At 35.7% G+C, this 13,755-nt stretch overlaps 1 protein-coding gene across 3 annotated transcripts in view; it reads left to right on the top strand.

Moving 5' to 3' along the window:
* CEP350 (centrosomal protein 350) overlaps positions 1-13,755 on the top strand; it is a 158,462-nt gene that overhangs the window by 21,413 nt on the left and 123,294 nt on the right. For 2 of the 3 annotated variants that reach the window (XM_030303180.1, XM_030303178.1), the window contains exons 2-6: positions 4,085-4,170; positions 5,191-5,237; positions 7,710-7,824; positions 8,909-9,068; positions 12,446-13,059. In XM_030303180.1, coding sequence (XP_030159040.1) covers positions 4,098-4,170; positions 5,191-5,237; positions 7,710-7,824; positions 8,909-9,068; positions 12,446-13,059 — 1,009 coding nt within the window. In that variant the 5' untranslated portion in view covers positions 4,085-4,097. The remainder of the gene's footprint in view (positions 1-4,084; positions 4,171-5,190; positions 5,238-7,709; positions 7,825-8,908; positions 9,069-12,445; positions 13,060-13,755) is intronic. The other variant, XM_030303179.1, reaches the window with a different exon arrangement.

Raw genomic sequence — 13,755 nt, 5'->3', positions numbered from 1 at the left:
TAACCTAAGCACTAAAGAATCATATCAAGCTATATAAACGTTAGTTTATAGAAATATGAAGAGGAAACAAAAAGTTACAGTACATTTTTACTTACCTTAATTCTTAATTCTTGACAGATTAAGTAGGCAAAAGAGAATACACAAGTGTTCAGTAAATAATTCCAAAATTTCCATATGGCTGTAGAATAAAGCCATGTTCATTGAACTGAGAAGGTTAGTTTCATTACTGCCCAATAAATCATCTTGAATAAGTTTGATCTGTTTGACTTGGTAACCTTAAAATAATTGGAAAAGGCATTTTGCGGTTTGAGATTTATACTTTAAAGATAGTAAGAGTTTTGATAGATTAGATTCTCTCCTTTCTATGAAGGTTTTTTTCATTGTACTTTTTCCTCATTTTTTTCTATTTTTATAAAAAAATGGTGATATTTTACGTATATATTCTTACAGAAAGAACAGACCTACTTAAATAGATTCTATTAATAACATCCACTTACTGGTATGGGATAACCAGGGATTTTGAAGGGTGGATTATTGAGAAACTGACATTCATGAGACTAGACATATAGAACTGAATTAAAACTGTAATTATAAACTTCAACTAGGCATGTTATCTGAAAATACTTTTTGATGTGTAATATACATTGAAAAAGAATGTAAGTGCACAGCTTGATGGAAATCCTTTAAACAGAATACGTGCGTGTAATCAGCACCCATATCAATAAACAATATTATCAGTACCTCAAAAGCTGTTCCTTGCTCTAGTTCCCGTCATCACCCCCTGCCCAAACCTACATAACCACTGTCTTTTTAACACCATAGAAGTTTGATACTTTAAAAAAAGTTTTTTTAATGTTTTATTTATTCTTGAGAGAGAGAGAGAGCATGAGCAGGGAAGGAGCAGAGAGAGAGAGGGACACAAAATCCGAAGCAGACTCCAGGCTCTGAGCTGCCAGCACAGAGCCCAACACGGGGCTCGAACTCACAAGCTGGGAGATCATGACCTGAGCTGAAGTCAGACGCTCAACCGACTGAGCCACCCAGGCTCTCCCCACCCCTTTAAAAAAAAAATTTTATAAAGTTTGATACTTTATAAAATGGAATTATACAACACGTACTCTTGTTTCTGGCATTCTTCACTTAACATGTTGGTGATGTTCAACTATCTTGTTACATGTTGTTGTAATTAGTTCATTCTCATTGTTAAATGGTGAATATACTAGCATTTCTTTACAAGATGAAATTTTACATAAATGTCACACTCGAAACATTTAGTCCTTTGCATTTGAAGATGAGTAACTCTTATGAAGGTTTTTATTTGGGAGTAGATTTAAATGCTTTTCATTTTATTTATCTACCTTGTCTCAGCCTATCAGCATTAGCCCTTAAACAGAGATGATGGACATAAATGCAGTTTTGATTATTTAATCTATTCTTCCTTCTCATTGGAAAATGGATGATCACTGTGTATATAAGCATTTATTTTAGTTTTAAAGAAAAGAGAAGTCTGCCCAAAGAAAACTTTTGTCAAATTGTTGACATATTATTTACTAATATACAATAACTCAGGTTTGTTATCATTTTATTTTATTAAAACTTTTAAAAATGTTTTTATTTATTTTTGAGAGACAGACACAGAGCATGAGTGGGGAGGGGCAGAGAGAGAGGGAGACACAGAATCCGAAGCAGGCTCCAGGCTCTGAGCTGTCAGCACAGAGCCCGACCTGGGGCTAGAACCCAAGAACTATGAGATCATGACCTGAGCCTAAGTCGGACGCTAACCGACTGAGCCATGCAGTTGGTTAAGTATCTTTATGAGAAGGAAAGTATCTTTATGAGAAGGAAAGTAAAGTGAGTTAATGTTTTGAACTACATTGGCATCTCTGATGGGAGTTTTTATGGTTGGAAAAATTTTAAACTACTTGCATATGTGTTAATTTTAGTTTTTCTATCTGTTTTCTATTTTTAGTTTTATTATTTTATTTTATTATTATTTTCTAATGTTTTATTTATTTTTGAGAGAGAGACAGAGCGCAAGCAGGGGATGGGCAGAGAGAAAGGGAAACACAGAATCCAAAGCAGGCTGCAGGCTCTGAGCTGTTAGCACAGAGCCCGATGTAGGGTTTGAACCCAGGAACCATGAGATCATGGCCTGAACCGAAGTCAGATGCGTAACCGGCTGAGCCACCCATTTATTTTTATTTTTATTTATTTTTATTTTTTTTAATGTTTTATTTATCTCTTTGGAGAGAGAGAGTGCAAATGGGGAAGGGGCAGAGAGAGAGAGGGGGACAGAGGATGAAAAATGGGCTCCAGGCCCTGAGCTGTCAGTACAGAGCCCGAGGTGGGCTTGAACTCACAAACTGCGAGATCATGACCTGAGCCACCCAGGTGCCCCACAAAATAATTCTACTATATTGATAAGAAAATATGACTATTATCAAGCTGTTTAGTCAGCATAAGCAGATCGTGATCTTTCTCTTTGAGTCATGATATAATTTTTTTCTTTCAGTATTTTTTATTGTGCTAAAATAGATAATATAGGTGTACCTGGGTGGCTCAGTCGGTCTTTGGCTCAGGTTTTGATCTCATGGCTCATGAGTTCGAGCCCTGTGTCGTGCTCTGTGCTGACAGTTCAGAGCTGGGAGCCTGCTTCAGATTCTGTGTCTCCCTCTCCGTCTGGTCCTACCTGACTTGAGCCCTGTCTCTCTAAATAAATAAATAAATAAATAAATAAATAATAAATAAATAAATAAACAAACAAACAAACATTAAAATACATAATATAAAATGTACCATCTTAACCATTTTTAGTGTATAATTTAGTAATATTAAATACATTTATAGCATTGTGCATCATCACCATCCATGTCCAAAACTTTTTCCATCTTGCAAAACTGAAATTCTTTACCCATTAAACAATAGCTCCATGTTCCCCCCTTCCCTGGCTTCTGGTAACCACTGTTTTACTTTTTGTCCCTATGATTTTGACTACTATAGGTACCTTATATGAGTGGAATCATACAGTATTCTTCTTTGTAACTGGCCCATTTCACTTAGCTGATGTACTCGAAGTTCATCTCTACTATAGAATATGTCAAAGTTGCCCTCCCTTTTAAAATTTTTTTGTAATGTTTATTCATTTTTGAGAGAGAGACAGAGTGTGAGCGGGCAAGGGGCAGAGAGAGGGAGACACGGAATCCTAAGCAGGCTCCAGGCTCTGAGCTGTCAGTACAGAGCCCGACGAGGGGCTCAGACTCACAAACCATGAGATGATGACCTGAGCCGAAGTCAGATGCTTAACCGACTAAGCTGCCCAGGCTCCGTCCTGCCCCGTTTTTTTTTGTTTTTTGTTTTTTTTTTTTTTTTTTTTTTTTTTTTTTTTTTAGTAGGCTTCACACCCAATGTGGAGCCTAACATGGGGTTTGAACTCATGACTCTGAGATCAAGAGTCAGATGTTTAACTGGCAGAGCCACTCAGGTATTCCAAAATTGTCCTCTTTCTTTTTCTTTTTTTAAGTTTATTTTAAGAGGGGTAGAGAGAGAGAGAGAGGGCAAGCACGTGAGCAGGGGAGGGGCAGAGAGAGGAAGAGGGAGAATCCCAAGCAGGCTCTTTGTGGAGCCCAACACCGGGCTTAAACTCACAAATTGTGAGGTGATGACCTGAGCTGAAATCAAGAGTCAGATGCTTAACTGACTGAGCCACCCAGGCACCCCTCTGTTGTTAATTTTTTGAGGAACTGCCATACTGTTTTCCACAGAGGCTATATTATTTGACATTCCCACAAACAGGCCACAAGAGTTCCAGTTTCTCCGCATCAACACTTAGTATTTGTTGTTGTTGGCATTTTGATATTGCCATCCTAGTTGGTGTGAGGTAGTCACGATAGACGTTTTAATGGTTTAGTTTTCCAAAGAAAAATAAAGTTATCAGATTATCAGGGACTCTTAACAGGGCATGAAGGTAACTTAGAGTTGACAAAATCCCTTGCTGACTTTCATGAACGTTAAGATAAATGATAGCATTTTCCTTTGCTAATGTGATAGTATTGATGTTCAATGAATGCTGGTGGTATGATTGCAGGTAAATTGGCAGGATGAAGAGCAGCAAATCAAAAGAGGTGCCTTTACCAAATCCAAGGAACTCGCAAAGCAAGGATACTGTCCAAGGTATGATCTGTTTCCTTTAAATTGAACTTAATGCCTTGTTTAGGTCATGTGTATAAAATTCTGGGCTAATCAGTAAATGAAAATTACATGTATACTTTGGTTTGTAAAAGGCAGATAAATTTTTAAATGAAATTTCTTTTAAATATACAAGGGATCTCACCTTCAAAGGTGTCCTATGGTAAACTTTTATAAAGAAAACATTCTTTTTAAAAAAGAAGCAGTGCATGCAAAATTAACTTTTACACAGTTTCTTAGAAATTCTGAAAAATTCTGGTAATGTCAATAAGTGGTATAATATAGGTCCTAATATAGTCTTAGACTCTGTAGTGCACAGATAAGAAAAGGAAAAGTCTCACTGAACTCTTTTTTTTTTGTTTTAAATGATGCATTGGGGGTAACTTTAATTTAGGGCATGATGTATTTTGAGGTACATTGACAAGCTAGAGTACGTCTGAAGGAAGATTATTGGGTTTGTGAGGGATCTGGAAATCATGTCACATAAGGAACATTTGGCAGAAATGAAATTTCCTAGAGAAGGATGACTCAAGGAACTATGTGGCCTTATGTTATTTGTAGGGCTATTATCTGAAAGACTAGATTTTATCTTTGTTTCTGTTGGTAGATTAAAGTCTGGAGTACTTTTCTAATCTTTTCAGCATCATAATGTGAAATATATCACAATATAAAACTTTGTATGTGTGTAGGTCATTGGGGCAAATTGAGGATACTGCTTATTGTTGGAGACGTCTGATGGAGCTGCGGGTGGGGGTGTTGGTCCAGCTGTCCCAAGAACTAATAGGATCAGTGTCTAATACAACTGTAAAACATAAACTAGGAAACTTGGCGTTATAGGATGGGAAAAGAACCACGTTTTGGTTCAATATAATAAAGCAGTTGCTGAGGAATAGTTTTGCCTAATAAAATGGTCCTCAAAATCAAGTGCATTTAGAAGCTTATTAAAATGCAGATTTTGAAGACTTTTTCAGAGATTCTGATTCAGTAAATATCACTGTTTCCTAGCAGATATAACCACATCGTGGAATGCACTTTCTCAGACCAAGGCTGCTGTAAGTAATTATAGCTTCCATTTATTTCTTTCTGGTTTAAAATTGACTTCCTGTTATGATTGGATAGATTACATTTTTTTTTCTATAGTGCTTTTGTGATAGGAAAATAAAGTCAAAGATTTTGGTTGAAAATTAAGTACCATATATTACAAAATGAACATTAATGACAGCTATTAAATAATAAAGGGATAATCAAGACACTATTTTAGGTGTCAGGAACATTAACACTATGGCATATAAAATATTAAAATAATTTGTGCTATTTGTTCTCCTTTAATAAATTTGTTCATCTGGTATGTTGAAATGAAGATACAAAACAAAATGAATTTGGGAATATAGGGCTATGTCTATGTAGAAGGCTCAGAGTCAGAGAGGAAATGAAAGGAACAAATTTTTATTTAAATTCTATTTGGTTAACGTATAATGTAGTATTGGTTTTAGGAGTAGAATTTGGTGACTCACCATTTACACAGCTTCTTTAATGGACTGTGAGTTGCCTCTTTTGTGGCAATAGCAGGCTGTTTTCTGTCAGTAGTGTTGAAGAATGTCTATAGGCAACCTGTTTTCATTTGTGTTCTGTCCAGTCTTGTCTGCAGTTTAGGAACCCAAATTTGGCAAGTGGTGCATAGTCCCTTCAAAGGGAGCCTTTTTCCTTTTTCTTTTTTCATTTGCTGTCCAGGAAAATTACTCTCCTAATCTGTCCTTTCTTTGTTTTCTTTTGTATCCCACCTGAATTTGAGTCACTTATTTCTTTACTGTGTGAATATGGTATTTTCTGTACCCTAATCTTCAGAACTGGTTTGAAAATGCATCTGGAAAAGGTACTATAACCTAGATTTGGTCATAATGTAGGGTCAAATGCAGCATTATATATATTCTCTCTCTTCCATATGAGCATTATATATCTACAATGTAGGAATAGTTTTTATCCCCAGTTTAACTTAACCTAATTTAGAGCTGAACTGTCAATTGTCGTTTTTCAAAACTATTGTGTTTTTAAAAATAACTTTTTTTTTAAGTTTATTTATTTTTGAGAGAGAGAGAGAGAAAGCATGAGGGTGCACAAGCAGAGGAGGGACAGAGAGAGAATCCCAAGCAGGCTCTGCACTGTCAGCACAGAGCACGATGTGGGGCTTGAATGCACAAACCATGAGATCATGACCTGAGCTGAAACCAAGAGTTGGGTGCTTAACCGACTGAGTCCTCCAAGTGCCCCTAAAAATAACTTTCAAGGATGACAGGGGGCTTATAATATAAATGGGAGAAAAAGCCTGATAACAGAATATCAATGATTATTCCAGTTTTGTGAGTACATTGTACCACAAAAATCTGAATGAAGATAAATCAGAATTTTACACAGTGTTTATCTCTGTGTGGTGGAATTTGATGATTTTAATTTCATTTTTTTATACCTTTTCTGTGCTTTACAAGCTTTCTCCTGTAAGCATATAATTAGGAGAAAATGGTTTTTAAATCATTGAGAACATTGGTGGTTATACCAGAAGTTGACTTCTGTAAAGTGTATGGAAACCTGAGTTCTATCTCGTGAATTTTGTTTTTATTGTGAAACTTATTTTATAGACATAAGACTTAAAAAGTTGTAGCTGTTTGAACAATTCTAAAATTTGAGTCCATCTGAGTTGTTCTTTTCTAATTTTTGCCTGTAAATTGCACAGGCTATATAACGATGATGTGTAACATATAATGTTAGAAAATGTAATGTTTCAGGGCGCCTGGGTGGCGCAGTCGGTTAAACGTCCGACTTCAGCCAGGTCACGATCTCGCGGTCTGTGAGTTCGAGCCCCGCGTCGGGCTCTGGGCTGATGGCTCAGAGCCTGGAGCCTGTTTCCGATTCTGTGTCTCCCTCTCTCTCTGCCCCTCCCCGTTCATGCTCTGTCTCTCTCTGTCCCAAAAATAAGTAAAAAATGTTAAAAAAAAAATGTAATGTTTCGAAAAATAATAAAAAAAAGGTCAACAAAACAAATAGAAAATCTTTGATATTCTTCAGTATCTTTTTTTTTAAATTTTAAAATATGTGTATTTATTTTTGAGAGAGATAGGGAGAGAGAGAAGAAGGAACTGGGGGAGAGGCAGAAAGAGAGAGGGAGAGAGAGAATCCCAAGCAGGCTCCGTGCTGTCAGCACAAAATCCCCACAAGGGGTTCGATCTCACAAACTGAGATCATGACCTGAGCTGAAACCAAGAGTCAGGTGCTCAACTGACTGAGCCACCCAGGTTCCCCTCTTGCGAATCTTTCTGATTTTCTTGTCCAAATGTGGGCAGCACTGTACTACTTGTTACTATAGCTGAAGTAACAAACAATGAAAAAGCTAATACTACAAAAAGGCAGTCCTGAATTTTTCCTACTTTAGAGAAAGGTGTCGGACAATATAATTTGTGACTGTGTAAATCAGTAGTAGCTGATTTATATACAGAATTAACCTATTTGTTGTGATGGTGTTTGAACTTTAGCTGAGACACATTGAAAACAAATTAGAAGTTGTCCCTACAAGTACAGCTGTGTTTGATCCTGTCATGGATACCAAGAAATCTTCTGCAAGTGCTACCAGAAAAATAAGTAGAAAAGGTATGTGTGTTGTTGCTTCCAGAATTACAGATGTATTACATTTTTGATGTTTTGTTTCAATTTAATTTCCTTTTATAGTCTGGTATATTTGCTTGCTCTTTTGTCAGAGACCATACCTCATCCACATTTAGGTGTTTTGTCTTCGGTGCTGAGTAGTTTTGAAACAGCCTCATATTCAGTGACTACTGATGATGCTTTCACTATCTTTTGATGAGGGACTTTAGCATCATTGCATCATCTTTGACAGTGACTTTTCATTTGTTTTTCGTGATAAGAATTTGATTTTAAGCCTTTGGGATTATGTCTGTATTTTAAATTCACAGATATATCACTTTGAGATTTAGTCGATTTAATAAGATTTACATATTTTTTAGGGGGTTAAATCATAATTGGAATTATGTATCTCATAGGTAAATTGACACAATGCCATTACTTTCTCTGGTTACCTTTCTTTTTTTTTTTTTTTTTTTTAATTTTTTTTTTCAACGTTTATTTATTTTTGGGACAGAGAGAGACAGAGCATGAACGGGGGAGGGGCAGAGAGAGAGGGAGACACAGAATCAGAAACAGGCTCCAGGCTCTGAGCCATCAGCCCAGAGCCTGACGCGGGGCTCGAACTCACGGACGGCGAGATCGTGACCTGGCTGAAGTCGGACGCTCAACCGACTGTGCCACCCAGGCGCCCCTGGTTACCTTTCATATATGTAATTGTGTGGTTTCTTACTTAATTAGTGGACTAGAACCTGGAGGTTAGTACTTTCCATTAAAACTGTGATTTTTTTTTTTTTAAACCTGTGAGTCTGTTGGATTTTATTCGATAATTCCTTGTTTGAGTGAGAGACTTTGACCAAAAGGAATTTTGTATGTAGAATTTGTTTTGCATTTTTTTTTATTCAGAATGCAGTTTTTTCCTCTATAGATTGAGTGGTTTGTAATAGTTTAATTTGAATGTTTTCTGTACACGTATATGATATCCAACTAGAGATGCCAGAAATAATAGATACTTATTTTCATAAACCCTACCCAAATTCAGAGGCAATCGTAGATTATATCATATGTTCTTACAGACTTTCTTTTCCTTCAGATGGTAGATTCCTGGATGACTCTTGGGTTAATGCTCCAACCTCCAAATCTTCAAAATCACGAAAAGAGAAATCTCGCAGCCCTCTCAGAGTTACCACCCTGGAGAGTAACATAAGGAAAAATAACCGCGTGGAGTTTCGTGAACCTTTGGTTTCTTACAGGTTAGTGTTTAATAGTAAATTATCAACTAGGATTAGCCTGTAATATTTACATTAAGATTATGGTTTATTTTCTGAGTTTTTCATAGCACTGTGGCTCTAGTATTATTACCTTTTTCATTTCCCAAAAATGTAGAGCAGAAGTCTTGTATATGATGAAATATTGACTTTCTACTCTTTCACAGATAAAATATTTGGGAGGAAGAAGTAGTGACTCCAGGCTACCACCATTGTAATATATGTTTCCTACAGACAGATTATTCAGTCTCTGGAAGTGTGGCTTTTTTTTTTTTTTTCTTCATTAATATCTCAGATTAAGTGTTCTACATAATGAACTTTGTATAGCTTAGTTTTCTCCTTCTTCTTCCCCTCCTCCTCCTTCCTCTTCTTCTTCCTCTTCTTCTTCTTCTTCTTCTTCTTCTTCTCCTTCTCCTTCTCCTTCTCCTTCTCCTTCTCCTTCCTTTCCCTTTCCCCTTCCCTTTCCCCCTTCCCCCTTCCTCCTTCCCCCTTCCCCCTTCTCCCTTCTCCTTCTCCCTTCTCCCTTCTCCTTCTCCTTCTCCTTCTCCTTCTCCTTCTCCTTCTCCTTCTCCTTCTTCTATCAATTACCTGAAATTTCTTTCCTACTGAGAATGTGAATTGGTTTCTTATTTTAATTTGTTGCCAGTGGCTCCTTTCAGCAACTTATTGTCAGATGTTCAGGATTGATGTATGAATTTTGATAGAATGGATAATATAAAATGTGTATTTTTGTTAGCTGATAATTTAGGATTTCAGTAGATAAAATTAGAGAATTTTATATTTGAGGAATATTTTATTAATGATATAAAAGTATTAATGCTCTTAGTATAGCAAATAGTAATAGGTGATAAACACTGGGCCTTATATTTCTTTGTTTCATTAACATTTTTAGTGTTGTAAAATGTCAACCAGTAAATCAAGGAGTTTCATGATGGTGCTAGATACTACTGGGTATATGTTTGTGCTCTTAAATTTGAGAAAGAATTTGGGAGATAGAGGTAGATCATGAGTTCATATCAGTCTATAACATCAGTATTTGATTTGATGCAGTTTTGAAATATCTAAGTGAAAATTTTCAGTAGGCATTTGAACATTTGGGTAGGAATGTGTGTGGAAAGAGGGCTGGGAATGTAAATTTGTGAGTTGTCACTAGTGTTGAAGCGATAAAAATGGTGAAGAAAATATAGGGGAGAAGGCCAGGGAATTAATCTGTGTAAAAGTTCATAGTTTAGTAAAAGGAGAAAGAAAAATGTGGAAAATAATCGGAGTTCAGAAATCTTTAACCACACAAAAACAACTTGCCTAGAAAAATAATCACTATCGGAATTGAAACTAAATTACTCTTTATTCATATTCTAATACTCTTCCTGCAAAGAATACTACTTGAAAAAAAAAAGAATACTACTTGATATTTAAAATTTTATAAATTATGTATCTTCTAAGATAAGAAAAAGTACCTATAGGGAAGCTGTGAATAGAATGCCCTTCACCTGGCTGACTCCATTCATCAGTCAAAACTTCGGTTTTGGCACCTTCTATCTGAAACATTGCCAGATGTGTTTCTATCCTATTCCATTCCCACAGCCTATTTAGCCCTTCCTGTATGCTCTAATAATACAATATAACTTCTTCTGTTATATATATTTTCGTGTTGCTTTATATTTTGATTCCATATCTAACCATTACATTAGTTATGTAAGGCTGTAAATCTGTCTTATTCTCAAAACATCAGCTTAATGCCTGTCATTTACTAAGTATTCCATAAATATTTTTCCCTAACATTTATTATGAAAATTTTTATATTTACAGAAAAGTTGAGAGAATTGTACAATAAACACCCTTCTATGTATTCAGTAAATATTTAATGAATGAGTAAATGAAAACTAAAAATACAATTTTCTTTTTCTGGTGGGGAGGGAAGATCAACTGTCCTTCCCTTTTTAAGATTGTGACATGATATGCAAACTACCGTTTTATGCTTTCTTTTATTCTTTACATTTGCTAATTTTATACCTAAATCCTTCTAACTATGAATTGTTCTGGTCTGGTAAAGGTAGTGCAAATAACTGAATTTAGTCTTGATCTCTAGTGGAAGCTACATGAGTCATTTCTCAGTCCCCATCTTATTTAATAATCAACCACTCAGAACGGGGTCTGATGTTTTTTGGGTCATGGATTCCAGTGAGAATTTGATGAAAGCTGCAGACTATCTCCTTAGAAAAATGCATATACTCATAGACTGACAATAGATATAATTACCATATTATACTGCAACAGTTATGGCTTTAAGAATTTTTGCGATATTTAGAGTTTTGTGCCTTTCCATGAAACATCTAGATCCATACTGTATAATAGAACCAGTAATGTGAGCCATACGTACAATTTAAACAGTTTTACTAGTCACATACACAGACACATGAAGATGTTTTACATTCTTTTTCTGTTGTCATCCTGAGTCTTTAGAATCTGGTATGTAATTTACATTGTAGCACATCTCCCATTGGGGCTAACCATATTTCAAGGGCTCAGTAGCTACATGTGGCTAATGTCTACTCTTTGAGACATTGCAGATCCAAATTTTATAATTTTGTTGGCTATTTTTTCATAAATCATGTGCTGTTGTTACTGCTGAGGCTTGTCTTCATTAACTTCGCTTTTAATAAACTACTTCTGTTCCTAAAATATAACTTATTAGAATGATGTATAAAATAAAAATAATCTCTGGAGGAAGACTTTTGTTAATGTTTTTATGAATAAATTATATGGACTTTGTGATACGTACTTTGGCTATGCCTAGTTGTCTTTGCTTACTCCACAATTTCCAGATGTGCTATACAGAGTTTGAAGCTACCAAAAAAAGTGATCTATGGTTTAGAGAGGTTTAACTTTACTTAACTACATTTATTTGGAGGAAAATATTTATTATACCTCCACTTTATTTGTACTCCCCATCTATTTGTTAATTTGGTACATTATTTAGAAGTTACACAGAATTTGAGAACTTTTTTCCCATACTTAAGATTTCATAGAGGAGTAAAATGCATATTTTGGTAATAGGTATCAAGTGAATTTCTAAAGTCAGATTGTAATCCTATTTTCTGGAGTTCTTAAGGAAATCTCTCCATGTTTTGCATATTTCTTATTTTACATATGCACATTATGATTTAGATTATTTGCTATCTAACTTGATAGAGGGGGCACTGAGCATTGAATCTTAATGTTAGTGATGAGCATTTTGTTTTTTAACCTACTGGAATTTCTAGATTTTTAAAAAATCTCTAATATTAGAATTCTTTCAGTTTGACTGGTTTCAGTTTGTTTTTTGTGCTCTTTATTTAAAGCTTATTATTTTTTAATACTAGGGAAATCCATGGGACACCTTCCAATGTAAGTCCTAGCCATCTAGAGTCAAAGCATGTATATTGTGTGGATGTTAATGAAGAAAAGCCTGAGAGTGGGAACCGGATGATCTGCAATCGAGAAGAACGGAACATACATTGCTGTGATTTTGAGAGCTCCCAATCATCTGTCATCAATGATACAGTGGTTAGGTTTTTAAATGATCGACCAGCAATTGATGCGTTGCAGAATTCTGAATGTTTGATTAAGATGGCAGGTCCTGTGAGAACTGAGGAAGAAAAGCCTAGTAGAGCAAAAGGAAATGAGAAGGCTTCTGTAAGTAACATGGGCCATGATGTTGATCCAAAAGTGTTACGGATAACGGACTCTTCTCCCTCCTCTACGAGTACTTGTAATTCCCAAAGATTAGATATTTTAAAGCAGCGACAACATGATGTCAAACTGGAAAAACTCAAGGAGCGAATTAGGAAACAGTGGGAACACTCAGAAGAAACAAATGGCCGGGGCCAGAATCTGGGTCATATTGACCATCCAGTAATGGTTGTTAATGTTGATAACTCAGTGACAGCAAAAGTCAGGAAAGTGGCAACAGCACCACCTGCTCCAACATATAAAGGTTTGTAGTCAGTCTTTGTATCTTTCTCTCTTCCTGCCTTCTTGTCCCCCTTTCTTCCTAGGGTGCATTTGAATAGAGAAGGTCATCTTTAGAACAGGGTGTGATTCTCAAATCAAATGCTTAAGAAATTAATTCAAGGTGCAGGTTAAAAATACAGATTCCTGGATGCTACACTGGATCTAAATCAGAATTTCTCGGTAGAGTCCAGAATTAGATTTTTTAACAAGTCCCTCAGGAGATGAAGAACCCCATCTGAATAGTTAATAAACTGAAAAAAAGAGAAAATACGAATTAGTGTCGTTTTTAGAGAACTGCCAGAATTTTACTCTTATTCCACCATTGTATTTGGATTGTTATTAGGAATTCTTTCAAAAGTAAATATTTAAAATTATAATTGAGTTAATTCCAGTTACAGTTGGTTACAGAATATTTTGGCACTGATATTTTGATCCTGTTATTTGAAGCTCTTAAGTTTTGACAGTAAGGGATTCCCCCCCCCGCCCCCATGTTTGAGAAAACAAATATTTAAATCAGATTTATACCAACATAGATAGATTTTCATTGAGAAAATCCTTTTCTTTTTTTTTTTTTTTTTTTCAATGTTTATTTATTTTTGGGACAGAGAGAGACAGAGCATGAACGGGGGAGGGGCAGAGAGAGAGGGAGACACAGAATCGGAAACAGGCTCCAGGCTCC

The sequence above is a fragment of the Lynx canadensis genome, chromosome F1 (assembly GCF_007474595.2).
Source record: "Lynx canadensis isolate LIC74 chromosome F1, mLynCan4.pri.v2, whole genome shotgun sequence".
Classification (NCBI taxonomy): domain Eukaryota; kingdom Metazoa; phylum Chordata; class Mammalia; order Carnivora; family Felidae; genus Lynx; species Lynx canadensis.
This window is presented reverse-complemented; position numbering and strand designations above follow the sequence as displayed.